The 14,893-nt window shown below is 50.6% G+C and overlaps 5 protein-coding genes across 5 annotated transcripts; 2 read left to right on the top strand and 3 right to left on the bottom strand.

Annotated features, from left to right (window-relative positions):
- Positions 1 to 5,892: 5,892 nt before the first annotated feature.
- Positions 5,893 to 7,065, bottom strand: N7520_011205 (putative mitochondrial oxaloacetate transporter (Oac); the record flags this gene model as incomplete). Its single annotated transcript, XM_057145138.1, has 5 exons — positions 5,893 to 5,985; positions 6,041 to 6,186; positions 6,238 to 6,709; positions 6,779 to 6,983; positions 7,049 to 7,065. The coding sequence occupies 5 exons, from the start codon at positions 7,063 to 7,065 to the stop codon at positions 5,893 to 5,895; spliced, it is 933 nt and encodes a 310-aa protein (XP_056990892.1).
- A 631-nt stretch (positions 7,066 to 7,696) lies between these two features.
- Positions 7,697 to 8,861, top strand: N7520_011204 (WD-repeat containing protein SWD2; the record flags this gene model as incomplete). Its single annotated transcript, XM_057145137.1, has 2 exons — positions 7,697 to 7,798; positions 7,860 to 8,861. The coding sequence occupies 2 exons, from the start codon at positions 7,697 to 7,699 to the stop codon at positions 8,859 to 8,861; spliced, it is 1,104 nt and encodes a 367-aa protein (XP_056990891.1).
- Positions 8,862 to 9,165: 304 nt separating this feature from the next.
- Positions 9,166 to 10,848, bottom strand: N7520_011203 (uncharacterized protein; the record flags this gene model as incomplete). Its single annotated transcript, XM_057145136.1, has 1 exon — positions 9,166 to 10,848. One exon carries the CDS (start codon positions 10,846 to 10,848, stop codon positions 9,166 to 9,168), a length of 1,683 nt encoding a protein of 560 aa, XP_056990890.1.
- Positions 10,849 to 11,595: 747 nt separating this feature from the next.
- N7520_011202 (uncharacterized protein) lies at positions 11,596 to 13,340 on the bottom strand (the record flags this gene model as incomplete). Its single annotated transcript, XM_057145135.1, has 2 exons — positions 11,596 to 11,871; positions 11,937 to 13,340. The coding sequence occupies 2 exons, from the start codon at positions 13,338 to 13,340 to the stop codon at positions 11,596 to 11,598; spliced, it is 1,680 nt and encodes a 559-aa protein (XP_056990889.1).
- A 306-nt stretch (positions 13,341 to 13,646) lies between these two features.
- Positions 13,647 to 14,830, top strand: N7520_011201 (uncharacterized protein; the record flags this gene model as incomplete). Its single annotated transcript, XM_057145134.1, has 2 exons — positions 13,647 to 13,732; positions 13,789 to 14,830. The coding sequence occupies 2 exons, from the start codon at positions 13,647 to 13,649 to the stop codon at positions 14,828 to 14,830; spliced, it is 1,128 nt and encodes a 375-aa protein (XP_056990888.1).
- Positions 14,831 to 14,893: the final 63 nt, after the last annotated feature.

The raw sequence follows: 14,893 nt of genomic DNA, 5'->3' as shown, positions 1-14,893 counted from the left end.
TCAGGCAACCTCGACGCCTCGAATGTGAGACCCACTGTGGACACTACCTGGCACATTGTTGGTGGTTGACGGCGATGCCAATCTCAGGAACATATTGCTTTTTTCCCCCCCAGATACCAGGTGGGGGAGGCAGGATTGTGGATGACCCTTGGCAGTGGCAATCATGCAGTTGCATGTAGTTATGTAGTGAGAGGCTAGCCTGGAAGTATTGCATGCCATTGCAGCGTAAGTAAAAAATCTAGATGCCATAGCTATAGTGTGTGATGTAGTCAAGATTGTTGTAGTTCAGAGGTGTGAATTGTCTTATTTTTTTATTTGAGAGGGAAGAATAAGGCTATATATACAACGAGAAGATCAAGTTGATTGGAAATCAACTTGGTTCTTCGTATACATACTTCGGGATTAATTCCGGTGGTTCGGCTTGGTTCCTGATCTGCACCAGCCTTATATCACAACATTCCCCCTCAGGATCGCTTTGCTGGCAGGGCGATTCTGGAATGGCGCAGAGCAGTCAGGCCTCGGTAAAACCACTGAAAAACCTTCGCGGGAAAATAAGTGGAAAGAGCGCCTGCGCTGTCACGCGTTTTGTCTCGAAACCTCTGGAGCATCGACTCCTAAGAGACTACAAAATCTGGCAAAGGCCGTAGGTCCCAATGGCTTGGTGAGACCGTCCGCGGCCTGTTCCCCAGTTGGAATATATTGAAGCCCAATCTCGCCTGTATCCAGCACGGCTCGCTGATAGTGAAATTTTACATTGAAATGCTTCGTGCGTTTGTGGAATTCAGGGTTGCGAGAGAGAGCGATGGCGGACTGGTTGTCAGCCATAATGTTAGTGACCGGAGACCGATACAGTTGCGTTTCAGCCAGAAAGGTGCGGAGCCACTGGAGATGCAGAATGGCATTGTACTGTCCGATGTATTCGGCATGAGTTGTAGACGTGGCCACTTCCCCCTGTCTCTTGGATGACCAGGAAACTGGCGCACCTGCAAGTTGGAAAACATAGCCAGACGTTGAGTATGCACCGTCAGTGACGACGGAGCCCCCAAAGTCGGCGTCCGTGTACCCGATCAACTGCCCACTGCGGTAAGTAATGCGATGAGATTGCGTGGCTTTGATGTAGCGAAGCAATCGCTGCAGAGCGACTTGGTGTTGCGATTGCGGCTGAGACGTGAAGCGACTCAACATGCCCAGCGCAAATGCAATATCTGGTCGCGTGCCAACCATTAGATACATTAACGAACCGATGGCAGTCGCATAACGAGCTTTTGCTTCCTCGTCCGGAGGTTCCTCCTCTGGACGATGATTCAAGATTTGCTTGGGATTCATCGGCGTAGACTTCGGCTGACAAGTCTCCATGCCAAAGTCGGAGAGCACCTTCTGGATGTACTGGTGTTGGTGAATAGATACGGACCCATCGACATCATAGTCGAACTGGATCCCGAGGAATGATCGAGGGGTGCCCAGATCGTTCAGTCGGAACTCTGTTTGCAAGGCTCGTTGCACTTGTTCGATTTCGTGCGTGTTTGTCGCAGCAACAAGAAAGTCATCGACATAGACACAAACGACGCAATCCGGTTTGTAGAACACACAATTGTCCGATTGGGCCATAGTGAAGCCATGAGAAGCCAGAACGCGGTGGACGCATTGGTACCAAATCCGCGGAGCCTGCTTCAGTCCGTATAGTGAGCGGCGCAGTCGGCATACGTATCCTGGCTTTTCGAAACCTTCAGGTAACTCCATATAGATAGACGAATCGACGTCTCCATGGAGAAATGCGGTGACCGCGTCGAATTGGTGGAGTTTCCATCCGCGCAACACGGCGCTGGCGACGATGCAGCGGACCGAGTCCATCCTGGACACAGCAGCAAACGTTTCGTGATAGTCGATGCCATGTTTCTGCCGGTAGCCTTTGATAACCAATCGCGCTTTGCGCGTTCCGTTGGCCTTGGTCTTGAAGACCCATTTGCAGCCAATCACATGATTTCCGGCTGGGACGTCCTCCCGCCGAACCTTTTCCCATGTTCCGTGTTCGAGAAGCGACGCATATTCTTTCTGGATGGCGGCCCACCAGTCCAGCTGGTCTGGGCCTGATACAGCTTCGCGAAAGGTCGCCGGGTCGACTTGTCTGGCCGGTGCGGGATTCAATGCGCCGGCAGAGTACACCTTGCCGAGTGATTCCAGGAGACGCCGTGATGGTCTTCTTCTGCGACCAAAAATCGAATATCCAAGATCCGATGTCAGGTCAGTGCCTTGTTGGCTTGGATTGACCACTGGAGGTGTCTCCTCCTCACGCTCAGATGGCGTTTTCTCTCGCTCCTTCGGCGGAGGTAATGGCGATGCAGGTGGTGTTGGCAGCCCGCTGGCTGAACTTGGCATTGATGAAAAGACAGGTGATGGAGGAGCATTGTCCGGGAGGTCGTTGCCTGTTTCCCCCTCGATGAGTGGCGCCACTGGGGTCCTCTCATCGAACTCGACATCACGGGAAAAGACTGTCTTTCCTGAATGGATTTCATAGAGCTTGTACTGATTCGGTTCACAATAGCCTAGCAGTCGGCACTCGGATGATCTTGGTCCGAGTTTGGCTCGATGCTCTTTGGGGATCAAGACCCATGCACGGGAGCCGATCCGTCGCAGATGCAAGAGCGAGGGCGGTTCCCCGTATAGAATTTCAAACGGTGTCTTCTTCCGTAAGATCGATGCTGGTGCACGCAGCTTCAAGTAGACCACTGTGTCTACAAGCTCGATCCACCAGGAAGGAGAAAGGTTCGCATCGGACAGGAGCGTGTTGATCCGCTCCCGGATAGTACGATTAGTGCGTTCGGCCAGCCCATTCTGCCCTTTGCAGTATGGCGGCGAGGTGTCGAACTCAACTCCCTGGGATTCGAGATGTGTTCCAATTGGCAGATACTCTCTCCCATTATCGGTGAGGAATCTTCTGATCTGGGCGCCGAACTGTCGGTGCACCCAGGCCTCAAAATGTTGGAACTTCGGGAGCGCTTCATGCTTCCATCTCATGGCATAGGCCCACGAGCCACGAGAATAATCATCAGTAAAGGTGATCACGTACCTGGAGCCATCTTTGGCCATCGGCATCTCCATGATGTCCGAATGGATCAATTCGAAAATTCTCGTTGAATGCAGACGTGGCCGTCTTGCGCGGGAGTTCCTCTTCTGATGCTGCTTACCCGACATGCACGCCGGACACTGCGGCGTTGCCAGCAGCTGCGCCTGCGTCAGCGGTCGGTACGGAGTGCCGGTCTGCCGAAGGACCACCCTCAAGTCGCCCCGGTTCAGATGTCCCATCCGAGCGTGCCACAACGCTTCGGAGGCCTGGTCCACTCCTGTGCACACATCTTCTTCGAGTATCACAGCTTCACCACCGAGTTCAGAGGTTGGCGCTGTACATTCTACGCCACTTGACTCCCGAGGATCGTCAACGTCCATGGCCACCGCCTGCGGTTCCAGGGAATCTGCATGGTCATGGGTCGTCGGCGCCCTCGCCAGTTGGACTCGCTCTCGAGATCTCTTGCTCACATGGCACCGCAGGATCAGTAGATCCTCCTCCGCGTGGTAGGCGGTCCCCACGGTTCGTCCTCGGCGTTGCACAAAGACGTTCTGTGGGTGCGCCACCACCGAGTAGCGGTCTCGCAACAGCTTCGGCACGCTGATCAGGTTCATCCCGACGCGTGGCGCAAAGTACACGTTCTTCAGCACCAGGGGCTGGTTGAACTTCCCCCGGAGCGTGAGCTTCACCGTACCAATCCCTTCGGCTTCCACTGGATCGCCCGCCGTGTCCAACATCTCGCGGTGGGGCCGCAGACTGCTGAAGCAGCTCCGGTCCCAGCAGATGTGGCTGGTGGCGGCCGAGTCCAGGATCCACCGGGGTTGCGGTGCGTGGGTATAAAGGGTCGTCACCCTCGCCCTCACGATATTGATCCTCGGTCTCTTGGAAGTCGGCGGGCCCTGCCAATCTTCCACCTGGCTTGATGGTATCTTTTGTAAGTTAGTTCTTGGTGAGCCGGAAACACTCCTCTCAGCCTTCAGGGCATGGTCCCTAGACGACTGTCCTTCTCGCTGTTTCTTCCAGCACTGCGCGACCACATGGCCGCGCTTTTTACAATAGTTGCATTTCTTGGCAGTCTGCTGCACCGTATTGACAGACGGGCCAGATGCTGCCTGCAAGGGTGTTGGAGCTTCTTTTCTCCGAACCGTCTGCTCAGCATTAGACAGACGATTTCCGATCGTGGTCGGATTCACCGGATCCTTGTCATTCTGAATGGCATCCACAACTAGAATGTATTCCGGTCCGATCTGCGTCAGTAAGATCGCAATGTGCGTTCGATCGCCAATGGATCCGGGCACGATAGCATTCAATCGATGTACGAGCAACCGTACCCGATCGACAAATTCGCGGGCACTGCCGCAGCGCTCGCCAGTGGTTTCACGAAGCTGCGCAAACAACTCGCAGAACGTGGCCAGTTCCATTCGCCGGTACCGTTCTTCGAGTTCATTCCAGAGGTCGCGAGACGTCTCAAGTCCCGCAACATGAATGCTAATGTGGGGGGACAGATACCGGAAAATGGTGTGGTAGGCCTCAGCTTCGCGGCGCGACCATTCACGGTGGCGCTCGAATGCCTGGACCTCCACTTCGAGGCGCGCCTCAATGGCGCGCTGTCTCACCGCCCCCGCGAGGTGCGGTTCCACCAAAGGATGAATGTCTGCCGTAATAGGCTTGGCGTACTTGAACAAGCAGTCAGGACGCTGGAGGTCGCCCGACACAACATCCCAGACCTGCCTGGCTTTGAGGTAGGAGGTCATAAGACGTTTCCAGGTTGCGTAATTATCGCTTCCTGTCAGAGGCTCGATGGCCGTGACGGCTCGGTCCGGAGAGTCGTGAACCAGAGCAGACATAGTGATGACTGCGAAAGCGGGGTAGATATATAATCACGATGGTTAAGATAATTTTCGGATGAGTAGAGATGGCACCCGAGATTTTGCTTCCGGGCTCATAACCTGTTGTAGTTCAGAGGTGTGAATTGTCTTATTTTTTTATTTGAGAGGGAAGAATAAGGCTATATATACAACGAGAAGATCAAGTTGATTGGAAATCAACTTGGTTCTTCGTATACATACTTCGGGATTAATTCCGGTGGTTCGGCTTGGTTCCTGATCTGCACCAGCCTTATATCACAACAAAGATAGGCTACATCCATGGGTTATAATTGACAAATAAGACATGTTCAGAGCCGTCGGTGATACGCCGGGTTCACGCGTCGGTGAATTGACACGTGCTAGGACCAATGGAGTGGCTCCTGACGTAACATTGGATTGGCTCCTAAATTTGACTGGTGAAGGATAAATGATATTGTACATAGCATTGGTAAGTAATATGGTCGATCATATTAGATTATAGCCGTGAGATCATGAGCCGTTGATATTTGCATATTTGAGCTAAAATCTATCTTAATTTGAATTGTGGGGAAGCAATCGAGGATTTCAAACATAGTAGTTCTTAGTACATGGAAACTCAACAGACCATAGGCTCACCTGAAGAAGCTCGGGGTTTCTAATCTATTCGATTCAATTGCTGTTAGTTTCTAGACGGAATGTAAACTGCAACATTGGACCTTAGAATGATTTTGACAGGACTATAATTGGGGCTATCTTTGTCTACGGATCATTTGCTGACGATATTTCATCTAAATTGCTTCGATATATCCACTATGTACAGAAGATATCCAAAGCCGGGGACCAAATATCCACAATTAACGCCCGATCTATTTCAGTCCGGTATCACGCAAAATCCCATGCCGCTTTCCGATGCAACCTGGCACAATTCAAGATAAGAAATACAAAGAAACGACAAAGCTAGATACATGTTTAACCAAATATTTAGATCTTGCCACGGAGAGAATCGGGCAGGATACGATCCTCGACTCGTCGCATCAACTTGTTAGTCTGCTCAGCTAAGCTGAGGGTCAGGATCTAGAGGTATGGTCAGCATAGGACCTATGCCCAATCGGGTTTGGATTAAGCTTACTGTGTGGGGTAAGATGCGGGCAAGATGAGCAAAGAAGCCTTTGTAGATCGCTAGCACACCCTCCTTGCGGACGGTCTTGAGAAGACAGTCGAGCGCGCCTGTATAGAGGTTTCCAGTCTGGTTGTACATGCGTGCCATGATAGTGTCTAGAAATCGCATTAGCTCCCATTTTCTTCAGATAAACACAGTAAACTTACCAGGGGGGTGCATGAAGCAGCAGACTACGAAACCAGAAGCGGCACTACTCGCCAGGTGCAGAGCAGGGCCCTCTTCCATACCCAAGTGGCGAGTCAGACGGCGCTTGGCGAAGAAGTATGTCGGGAGTTGAACAGCACTGCCGAAACTGGTCCGAATCATGGCAGCGCCGACACCACGGTAGATGCCCTTGACACCCTCGCTCTTGTAGATCTTGCTCAAGCCATCAAACGAGTTTTTGTAGTTGTGCTGCGTACCAACGGGGAGGAAAGGAGAAAAGGATTGGAGACGGGTCTTCACGAGGAAGAAAGGAGAGCCAGCAGCGGCACCAATAACACCAGAGGTCGCACCGGCAAAGACATTGGCGCCGAGAGACTGGACCTTGGAATCGCTGTAGATGGCGGATGTGACGGTGGAACGAATTGGTTCATAGAAACCCAAACGGCATCCGTTTAGCAACACTTGGTAAATGTACTAGGCAATCCGGGTGTGTTAATTTCCTTGAGATATGGCAACTCCGTCCATCATGAATGGAAGACTTACAGCAGATCCAATTCCGCGGAACAGGCCTCGAGGACCCTCATTTTGCAGAATGACCTTCACACCATGCAAAGGACCCTTGTATAGCCTTACGGCCTCATTCTTCGCCTGCAATTCACCCTGCAGCTGTAGCCGAATCTTCACAGTCTCGAAACTATGGGTAACGGTAACGGCACCGCAAGCTGCAATGCCTCCAGCAAGGAACGCACTATATAGAGACAAAAAGATTAGTAAAAGACAATGCACCTATTGCCGATCATAGTCTCATCGTACCCAGTAGTCGTTGACATCGTGTCTGATGTTGGTAGTTGCCGCTGCGCACGGATAGATTGGCCGGTAGAATCGGAGACTGGACCGTGATCGGAGTGGGAATCAAGAGCACCAAAGCCAGACTACCAGAGGGAGATAGATCAATTCCCAGCCAAATTAATGCTTTCAGAAAGGCTAATGCTCGATATACCAATTTATAAGCAAAAAAAATAAGCAGAGATCGGTGTCCGTGGGAGGGGATAGGCGATTGGGGCGGAAATGCACCTTAAAGCTTACCTGCGGTTACTGGTGGTCTGGGGACGGAGGCCTCAAAATTATTCGATGCTGATTGGCCAAAAGTTGCTGATGAGCTCCGAGTTAGGAGGCCCTTATACCGGATATTTAATAGTCCGAATATGCTAGTCCCGTCATATGAATAGGCGGTGAGAGCTACAAGTTCTATGACGATGCACGTGATTAGAGGGGGGCAGAAAGTGAAGGGCAGAAAAAGGCAAGCGCAACAAGACAAAGAAAGCGCGTAGGGAAGTCTTACGAATAAAGAAACCCGCAATTTCCTTTTATTTGAACGATGGCCCCGCGTCTCTCTTAACCTCAGATAATTCTCTCTTGCTTCACTTCCGCGTCCTCATATTGCCTTCGACATTATTCACCATGGCCGACTCTCAACCCCAGACTGTGACCCAGCCGTCGCAGTCGACCTCACCGGAGACTCAACGTTTACCAGAAATCATTAGTACCTACTGTCCACTCAGGGTAATATACATGCCTTCAGCTTGTCACATGATCTTTTTTGCTCATTGATCTCTTTATCCAGGCTTTCAAGGGCTCCAAGCCGGAATCTTCCTACCATGTGACTTCCCTAGACTTTGATGATCAGGGCGAATTCCTTGTCTCAAGCGGCGAAGATGATGCGATTCAGGTCTTCGACATCAAGGAGGGCACAGTTACAAAAACAGTTCCATGCAAGAAATACGGTGCCCACCTCGCGCGTTTCACCCACCACCAGAGACAGCTCCTCCATGCGAGTACCAAAGTTGACCATAACCTCCGATTGCTGGACCTACATGGTGAATCTTACATTCGCTATTTTACCCACCATACAGATACAGTGACAAGTCTGGCAGTGGCCCCATCTGGCGATCATTTTGTTTCTGTTGGCAAAGATAATACGGTGACGGTCTGGGATCTAGCATCCCGGAACCCGCAGGGCAAGTTGAAGCTCGCAACCCCATACTTGGTGACCTTTGACCCTTCTGCATCGGTCCTTGCCATAGCCTCGCAGTCCACATCGTCCGTCCTTCTCTATGATTTCCGCAACTACGACAAAGCACCCTTTGCAACCTTTGATTTGGCTCCCTATGAGGAGCTTTACACACCAACTACTCGCGGACGTGCCTGGACCCGCTTGGAGTTCTCCAACGATGGAAAATATTTGATGGTTGGAACGGATTATCACGGCCACTATATTTTGGATGCATTTGACGGCTCCATCCAGGCATTCCTCGCTGGGAAGAGTGGCCCGTCTGGCCGTGCGGCCCCCGTGTCCACGACAGGCAAACCCCGCGGACAGGGTGATGCTTGCTTTACACCTGATGGACGATATGTTATTGGTGGCAATGGTGACGATCCAAGCATGCTCATCTGGGATTTGCAGCAGAAGCGCGAGGCCAACAACGTCTTGTATCCCCTGAACAAACTTCCCAGCAAATGCCGAACTGCCGTTGTCGAGTATAATCCACGATACAACATGATTGCGACTGCCGATAAAGAGACTATCTTCTGGCTTCCAGATGAAGCCAAGTCATCGGAGAAGTAAATTGCTGCTTTCAGGATGACCGGTCTCTTCCAAGCCAGGGCGGGCTTATGTTTATTTTATTACTACGCAATATCCAGATACCCACTTAACAATAAATTCTTATTCGACCCCCTGAAATGAATTCCATGGCCAGCGTCTATCAGAAAATTGTTCTTTATATGAGGAGAATTTCTAGGGTCTCTATCCTCTAGCTGTACAGTATTTAGAGAATTCATCTTTGTACCTGGTACTTTCACCAAATAGGTATCCCTCATAGGTACTGCCTGTCGCTCCAAGAAGTCGCCTTCATTAATTTTGATCGATTCTAATCCTTGCGATCCCTGTCTTTTCCAACCAAGCTTCTCGATGTATCACATACCCAAACCACGGGACCCTCAAGACTATCATCAGTTCCTCGGTTCTTTTCAATTGTAGCCTCGATCTGCCTATCGATTGTGCGGTTGCTGGTGATGGTCGTTATACCGGTGACCCACCCGTACATGAAAACACTATAATTGATGTCCGACAAGCCCTCCGCAACCTGATCGACGACTGGCGGGAGCTTGCCCTCGGCCAAACAAGCATTGATCACTGGCTGTGCATCGACCACCTTTATAGGGAGTTTCCAGTCCTCGGGTACATGATGGTCAGACATGGCTTGGAACTGTCTGATGAGTGACTGGCAGTCTCCATCCTCAGACTGTCCCATCACGATCCTCATGCGAGTTTTTTCTGTGTCAGTGCCGAGGAGGTTCACAATTTCAATCATCCGCGTGGCTGCCTCACTGGTACAAACCAGCTCACGGGAGCCCATGGCTGGCCAGAGCTCACTTGGGAGCAAGGGCATTTTTTTGTCAACCTCTATTTGCCGAACGATAGCCTTGTGGAAACTAGGCAGAACAGGAATGTCCTTGATATGAGACAAATCTGACACTATTGCAAGTAGGAGGGTGCAATCAACATTCAGAGTAGAGGTGAAATGCTTGAATGGCTGAGGTAGTAGTCGAGTGAGATCCGTAGCGCCAATCTTAGCTGACAGAGTCTCCTGACACTCAACTTGAATACCATAACTCCGCATCTCAGCCAGAACATCATCAATTTCAGGAACATTCCCTTCCTCAATTTTTGGCAGAACAACTCGTAGTCGAGGATGTTTGTACCTCAGCCGCGCAGCATCAGCGGCTCTCCTCAAATCCCGAGCCAACTTGATCAGCTCCAGGTCATCATCATCATCATCATCATCATCATCCTCGCCTGGGTCCTCCACATCAAAGTTCCGCAGTACAGTCCTTTGCGCCGGCTCACTCCCCGAATCCGAGAACTCATCCTCACTATCGGCCTCCCAGCCTTTCTTCGCCATCTCAAAGAGTAATCTGCTCTCCGAAATGGTCGAAACTTTCACCCACTCCATCCCATCACCGGCCACAATATCCACAAATACACTTTTGCGTTTATCCTTGTTCGTCTCCTTCCCGTTCCCACCACCCACAGCTGTCTTCCAAGGCGCCTTCGTCTCCCCGTCCCAATAAAATCGCTTCCCAAGCGCAAGAAGTCCCTCACAAGAACTTGACGCAATTCCCCACACAGCTTGGTAAAACGGCATATTCGTTGATCGCAGTGCATGCATCAACCGCATCTCAACATCAGCATCTATACCCGACTCCGACCCCAATACCTCAGTCGGTTGTTCTGGACCCTCATCATTTTCTGCTTCCACTTCCGCTTCCGCTTCTGCTTTTGATTTTGATTTCTGGATTTGGCTCCGAATCCGCTCTTCCAGCTTTTGGAGCATTTTCATCTCGGCGCTCACGTTCGATCGAAACTGTCGCACCTCGACAAGCTGCGGGTTACGGAGTGTTGCTTTCAAGAGCGCCTGGAAGGAGTTCAGATCATTGAGAAGGTCCATGCATTGTTTGTGGAGCTCGGCGGATGCTTTTGTTGAAGCTTTTGTGTGCTCGTCGGTGGGATCTGGGTTGGGAAGGTTCGAGGACCCGGGGACCTGCGTCATTGTTGCGGATTGTGGGGAGGTATAGCTTGTATAGACGTGGTTTCCGGGTTTATTGGTGTGTGAGATGAATTGGGCGTGCTTCTATAGCGTGATATAATGAGCTTGGAGCTTAGGCGTGTTTTGGTTGCTTGGCGGGGGGTTTTACTGTACTGTGGACTCGAGGTTTTCTCCGCGGGGATATAGTGTGGGTCCTGATGCGATGCGCGCTCTCTTATCGGACTTGCATGACGATGCCCATTGAGGACTTTGCGACAGGGTTTAAGGAGGGTAAATTGGCAGAGAAATGCAAGGAAATTGGCACTGGAAAATATAACAAGTCGAGGCTGCCAATTGGGCTGTCGTTTATAGCATTGTGAAGTCGGTGGACCCGCTTTCGTGAGGCTCTAGATGACTCCGGAAGTTAGTTTGCGAATCTCAAGGTTCTATTGGATTCTAACATTCCTTATATAGTATTCGAACGTGATAGATTGCATATACGATAACAAATCAAAGGTGGAGCTAGTAGTTCGCTACTGTTGCAGCATGCATTCAACATATACTTTGAGAATCCCAAATACAAGCTAGGGAAACTAAATACCCGTCACTACATATTTGAGGGAAAGAAAAGAAAAGCAAACGCCATGACATGCTTGTGATCCTGGAGCATTCTAGTAGGTTTGTGAGACCCATGTTTAGGAGTTGCTCCTTTTCTCAGCCAAAAAATTAAGTAGGAGACAAAAAACAACCGCAAGCTTCGCATCATACAATTTAGCTCTGGTGGGTGAGTCTTTGGTGCTCGCCTGAATTGCGCGGAGACTCGTCATCATCGGACCACTTGTCCTCATCACCCACAGCGAAGATGGTTTCTTCATCTAGGGATGCGCGATGGGCGGAGGAGACAGGCTTCGGCGGCATAGGGGAGAGATCTCGGCGACCCTCAGCAGCGGAGCTGCCGGGGTACTCGGGAGGAGCATCCAAAGGATCTTCCTCATCGAGTCCACTGCCGAACGATCGGATCTCAAAGCCATCGTCATCTTGGGCAAGCTATATCTCTTGTCAGCATACAAAGGTCCGTCCGTAAATTGAGTCTAATGGAAAAATTTTCTTACCTCGTCACTCATAGCGAAGCGTCGGTTGTTCGCAGTTGGTCGCCACAGGTAGGCCACGAAGCAGATGTCAAACAAGTACACCAGGTTGAGCCAGCCATCCAAGACAAACCACCGTGCCTTCCAGTGCTGTGGAACAAAATCGGCATCGCTGCGACCAGCAAATGCAAAGGAGTTGATGAAAAAGAAGCCAAAGATGACTATGATACTGCCAAGAATACACCACCACAGTTTCTTGTACATAAGCGCCTTAGTCTTCTGTTTGCGGTCGATGAGATCTTTCATTGTAGCATTGAGGGAGTTCAAGGTCCAGACATAGAAGGCAGTCAGCGTTCCGGCGAGAGGAAGGACAATCAGGAGAACCAGAGGTCCAGCGCTGTCGGGCGTGATGGAAAGACTGGCAACCGAGTAGACGACTGCGAAGATGAAGTGTGCAATTGCCAGAATGCGGACATAGATCATTGTGCGACCCAGAGAAGGCTTGACAACACCATAACCCATGCAAACGATGAGTAGGAGGAAGAATGAGAAGGCATTTCGGCCGGCGTTCAGAACCGCGACAATAGTCATCAAAGCCTTAGCCCCTCCATTCAAGCCATGAATGTTTTGATAGTTATAGAATCCCCAGGTCATCAATTGTTCGACGATCAAGAACACCACGATGGCAGTGATGTAGTTCTGGACGGGTAGGATATCGTGGCGGTTTTGCACATAGAGGAACGCCCAGAAAACACCGACGACGGCGTATACAATCGTCAAAGCACCGTAGAAAGGAAGCTTTGCGATTTGCGCAGCAGGAAGCTCTCCATAAGAGTTGCGGAAAGTCACCACCGCAGTGTAGGGCTCGTCTGAGTATGCATATGTGCTGACGCAGTAAAAGCCGGTCTTCCGCACTGTGTACTTGATTGCGTCAGGGTCGTTCAGGTGGACGGCCGTGGAGATAATGGGGTTCAAAGAAACTTCGGTTGCGTTATTGGTCAGAAGGAAGGAGCCGATCTGTTCTGAGGTGCAAAGTTTGGCGTCGACATTGTTCTGGTCGCAGATGGTTTCCTTGAGCTCGTTCTCATGGTCTTCTTCCGGGTTTCGGTACTGGCCAATCAATTCTTCGTCCTTCCATTCAAAAATAACCAGGCTAGCCAGTGGATCACCCTGTGATGCGGCTGACTTGGAGAATTTCACTAAGATGAATGGGTCGATACTTCCTCCCCAAGCCTTGCGGCTGTACATCCCTGAGCAACGCTGGCGATGCGCTTCATCGGATTTCTGGAAAAAGAAGATTAACAGGTTAGCAAGATTTAACCCATCAAAGAAGCCGGATTCAAACGAGCTCACCAGTTCCACATCATTGGCAAGCACTGAGCCTGCGAGCAGGGCCGTCAGGCCCAGCGTCCGGAGCCAGCTCTTCATCGCGATCAGGCAGCAGAAGCAGGAGAGGCACCAGTGGTTGGATAAAGGTGCTAATCAAGACCGCACCGCATCCAATTTAGATAGGATGCAAGAGGTCAAATTAAGAGAGACGGTAGGAGTGCCTCGAAACGTGAATGCAGCACAGCTTGGATTGGAATGATCGAGCTCAATGCGTGGCCTTCCCAACCCGGGGAAACCGCGCATGGAGATTAGCTAAGCCCGCACCGCCACTTTTTTCTTTTTCGCGATCGACAATTATACTTCTTTACTATCTCCAATATCGCCTATCTCCCTTGATTACGCAAAATGCCGGCTAAAGAGATGATCTCGCCTTGTATGGAATGCAAGGATGCAGATGCAGTGTTAAATACTCGGAATAGATCATTGTGTGGGTATGTTATAGTCACTCTCAAACTAAACCCCCACCTTATTGCTAACGCCTCATAAGTCCCTGTTACCAGCGCTTTTTGTCATACAAAGTTTGGCGTCGCATGGACCACTATAGACCAAGACCCCAAAAGACTGGGCAATCTACACAACCTACGCAAGCCCAGTTATTGCTCCCGCTAAGCCTCGGTGTCTCTTCCTCCGCTCTTGTGCATATGTTGGATACGGGTTTGAAGCGCCAGCTTGCGAAATCCGGTAGAACATCATACGAACTTCATATACTTTTCGTGGAGCCTTCCGCTACACTGCCTACCGGCGTTTCATACGACACCCGGATTGACGCAGTCCGTGAGGCTTTCCCAAGATATCCCGTCACTCGGATACCCTTGCACAGTATCTTTGAATATGTTCCCGACATGAAGACTATTATGACTGAATATGCGGGACCTCAGTTTATCGACGATGCTTCTCGATCTAACGAAGAGCGGTTGGCTGCTTTCCTTGGTACCGTCTCGACTGCCACATCTAAGACAGACCTTGACGCTGTTTTGTTTACTAGACTTGTCGTCGGATATGCAAAGCACGCTGGGTGTGAGGCTATCCTGTGGGGTGATACAGATACCCGGCTCGCAGCAAAGACTCTCGCCGGGGCTGCCAAAGGCCGGGGTGCCTCTCTCACTTGGCAGGTGTCGGATGGAATGTCACCGTGGGGTGTCAAATTTGAGTTTCCGTGCCGAGACATTTCCAAGTCGGAACTATCGCAGTATGAGAGTGTCTGCCCGGAGATTTCCAGAGTGGTTATTCCCGAAGTGCCACTATCAGACAATATCCTTACCAAGAACTTGTCTATCGATGAGCTGATGATGCGATATGTGACGACCCAGGGCGAAAAATATCCCGGCGTCATGGCGAACGTGTCGAGAACTGCAAACAAGCTTGAGACCACATCGGGGATTGACAGTCCTCTGTGCTCATTGTGCGGAGGCGTGGTTGGGAATGTCAAGGGTAATGAATCTGGTATTACAGTCGCCAGCCAATTTTCAGCAAACGGGTCTCAGTTTTGCTACGGGTGCATGAGATCACGTCCGGAAATCATTCAATAATTATGAAAAGTTATGGAGATGTGTATTACCAACAGCGCATCGAAAGCAACGCGGGCAGAAGAA

The sequence above is a fragment of the Penicillium odoratum genome (assembly GCF_028828045.1).
Source record: "Penicillium odoratum strain IBT 22623 chromosome Unknown utg000008l_segment0_segment0, whole genome shotgun sequence".
Taxonomy (NCBI): domain Eukaryota; kingdom Fungi; phylum Ascomycota; class Eurotiomycetes; order Eurotiales; family Aspergillaceae; genus Penicillium; species Penicillium odoratum.
Note: the sequence above shows the minus strand (reverse complement) of the source record. Positions and strands in the feature narration are given on the sequence as shown.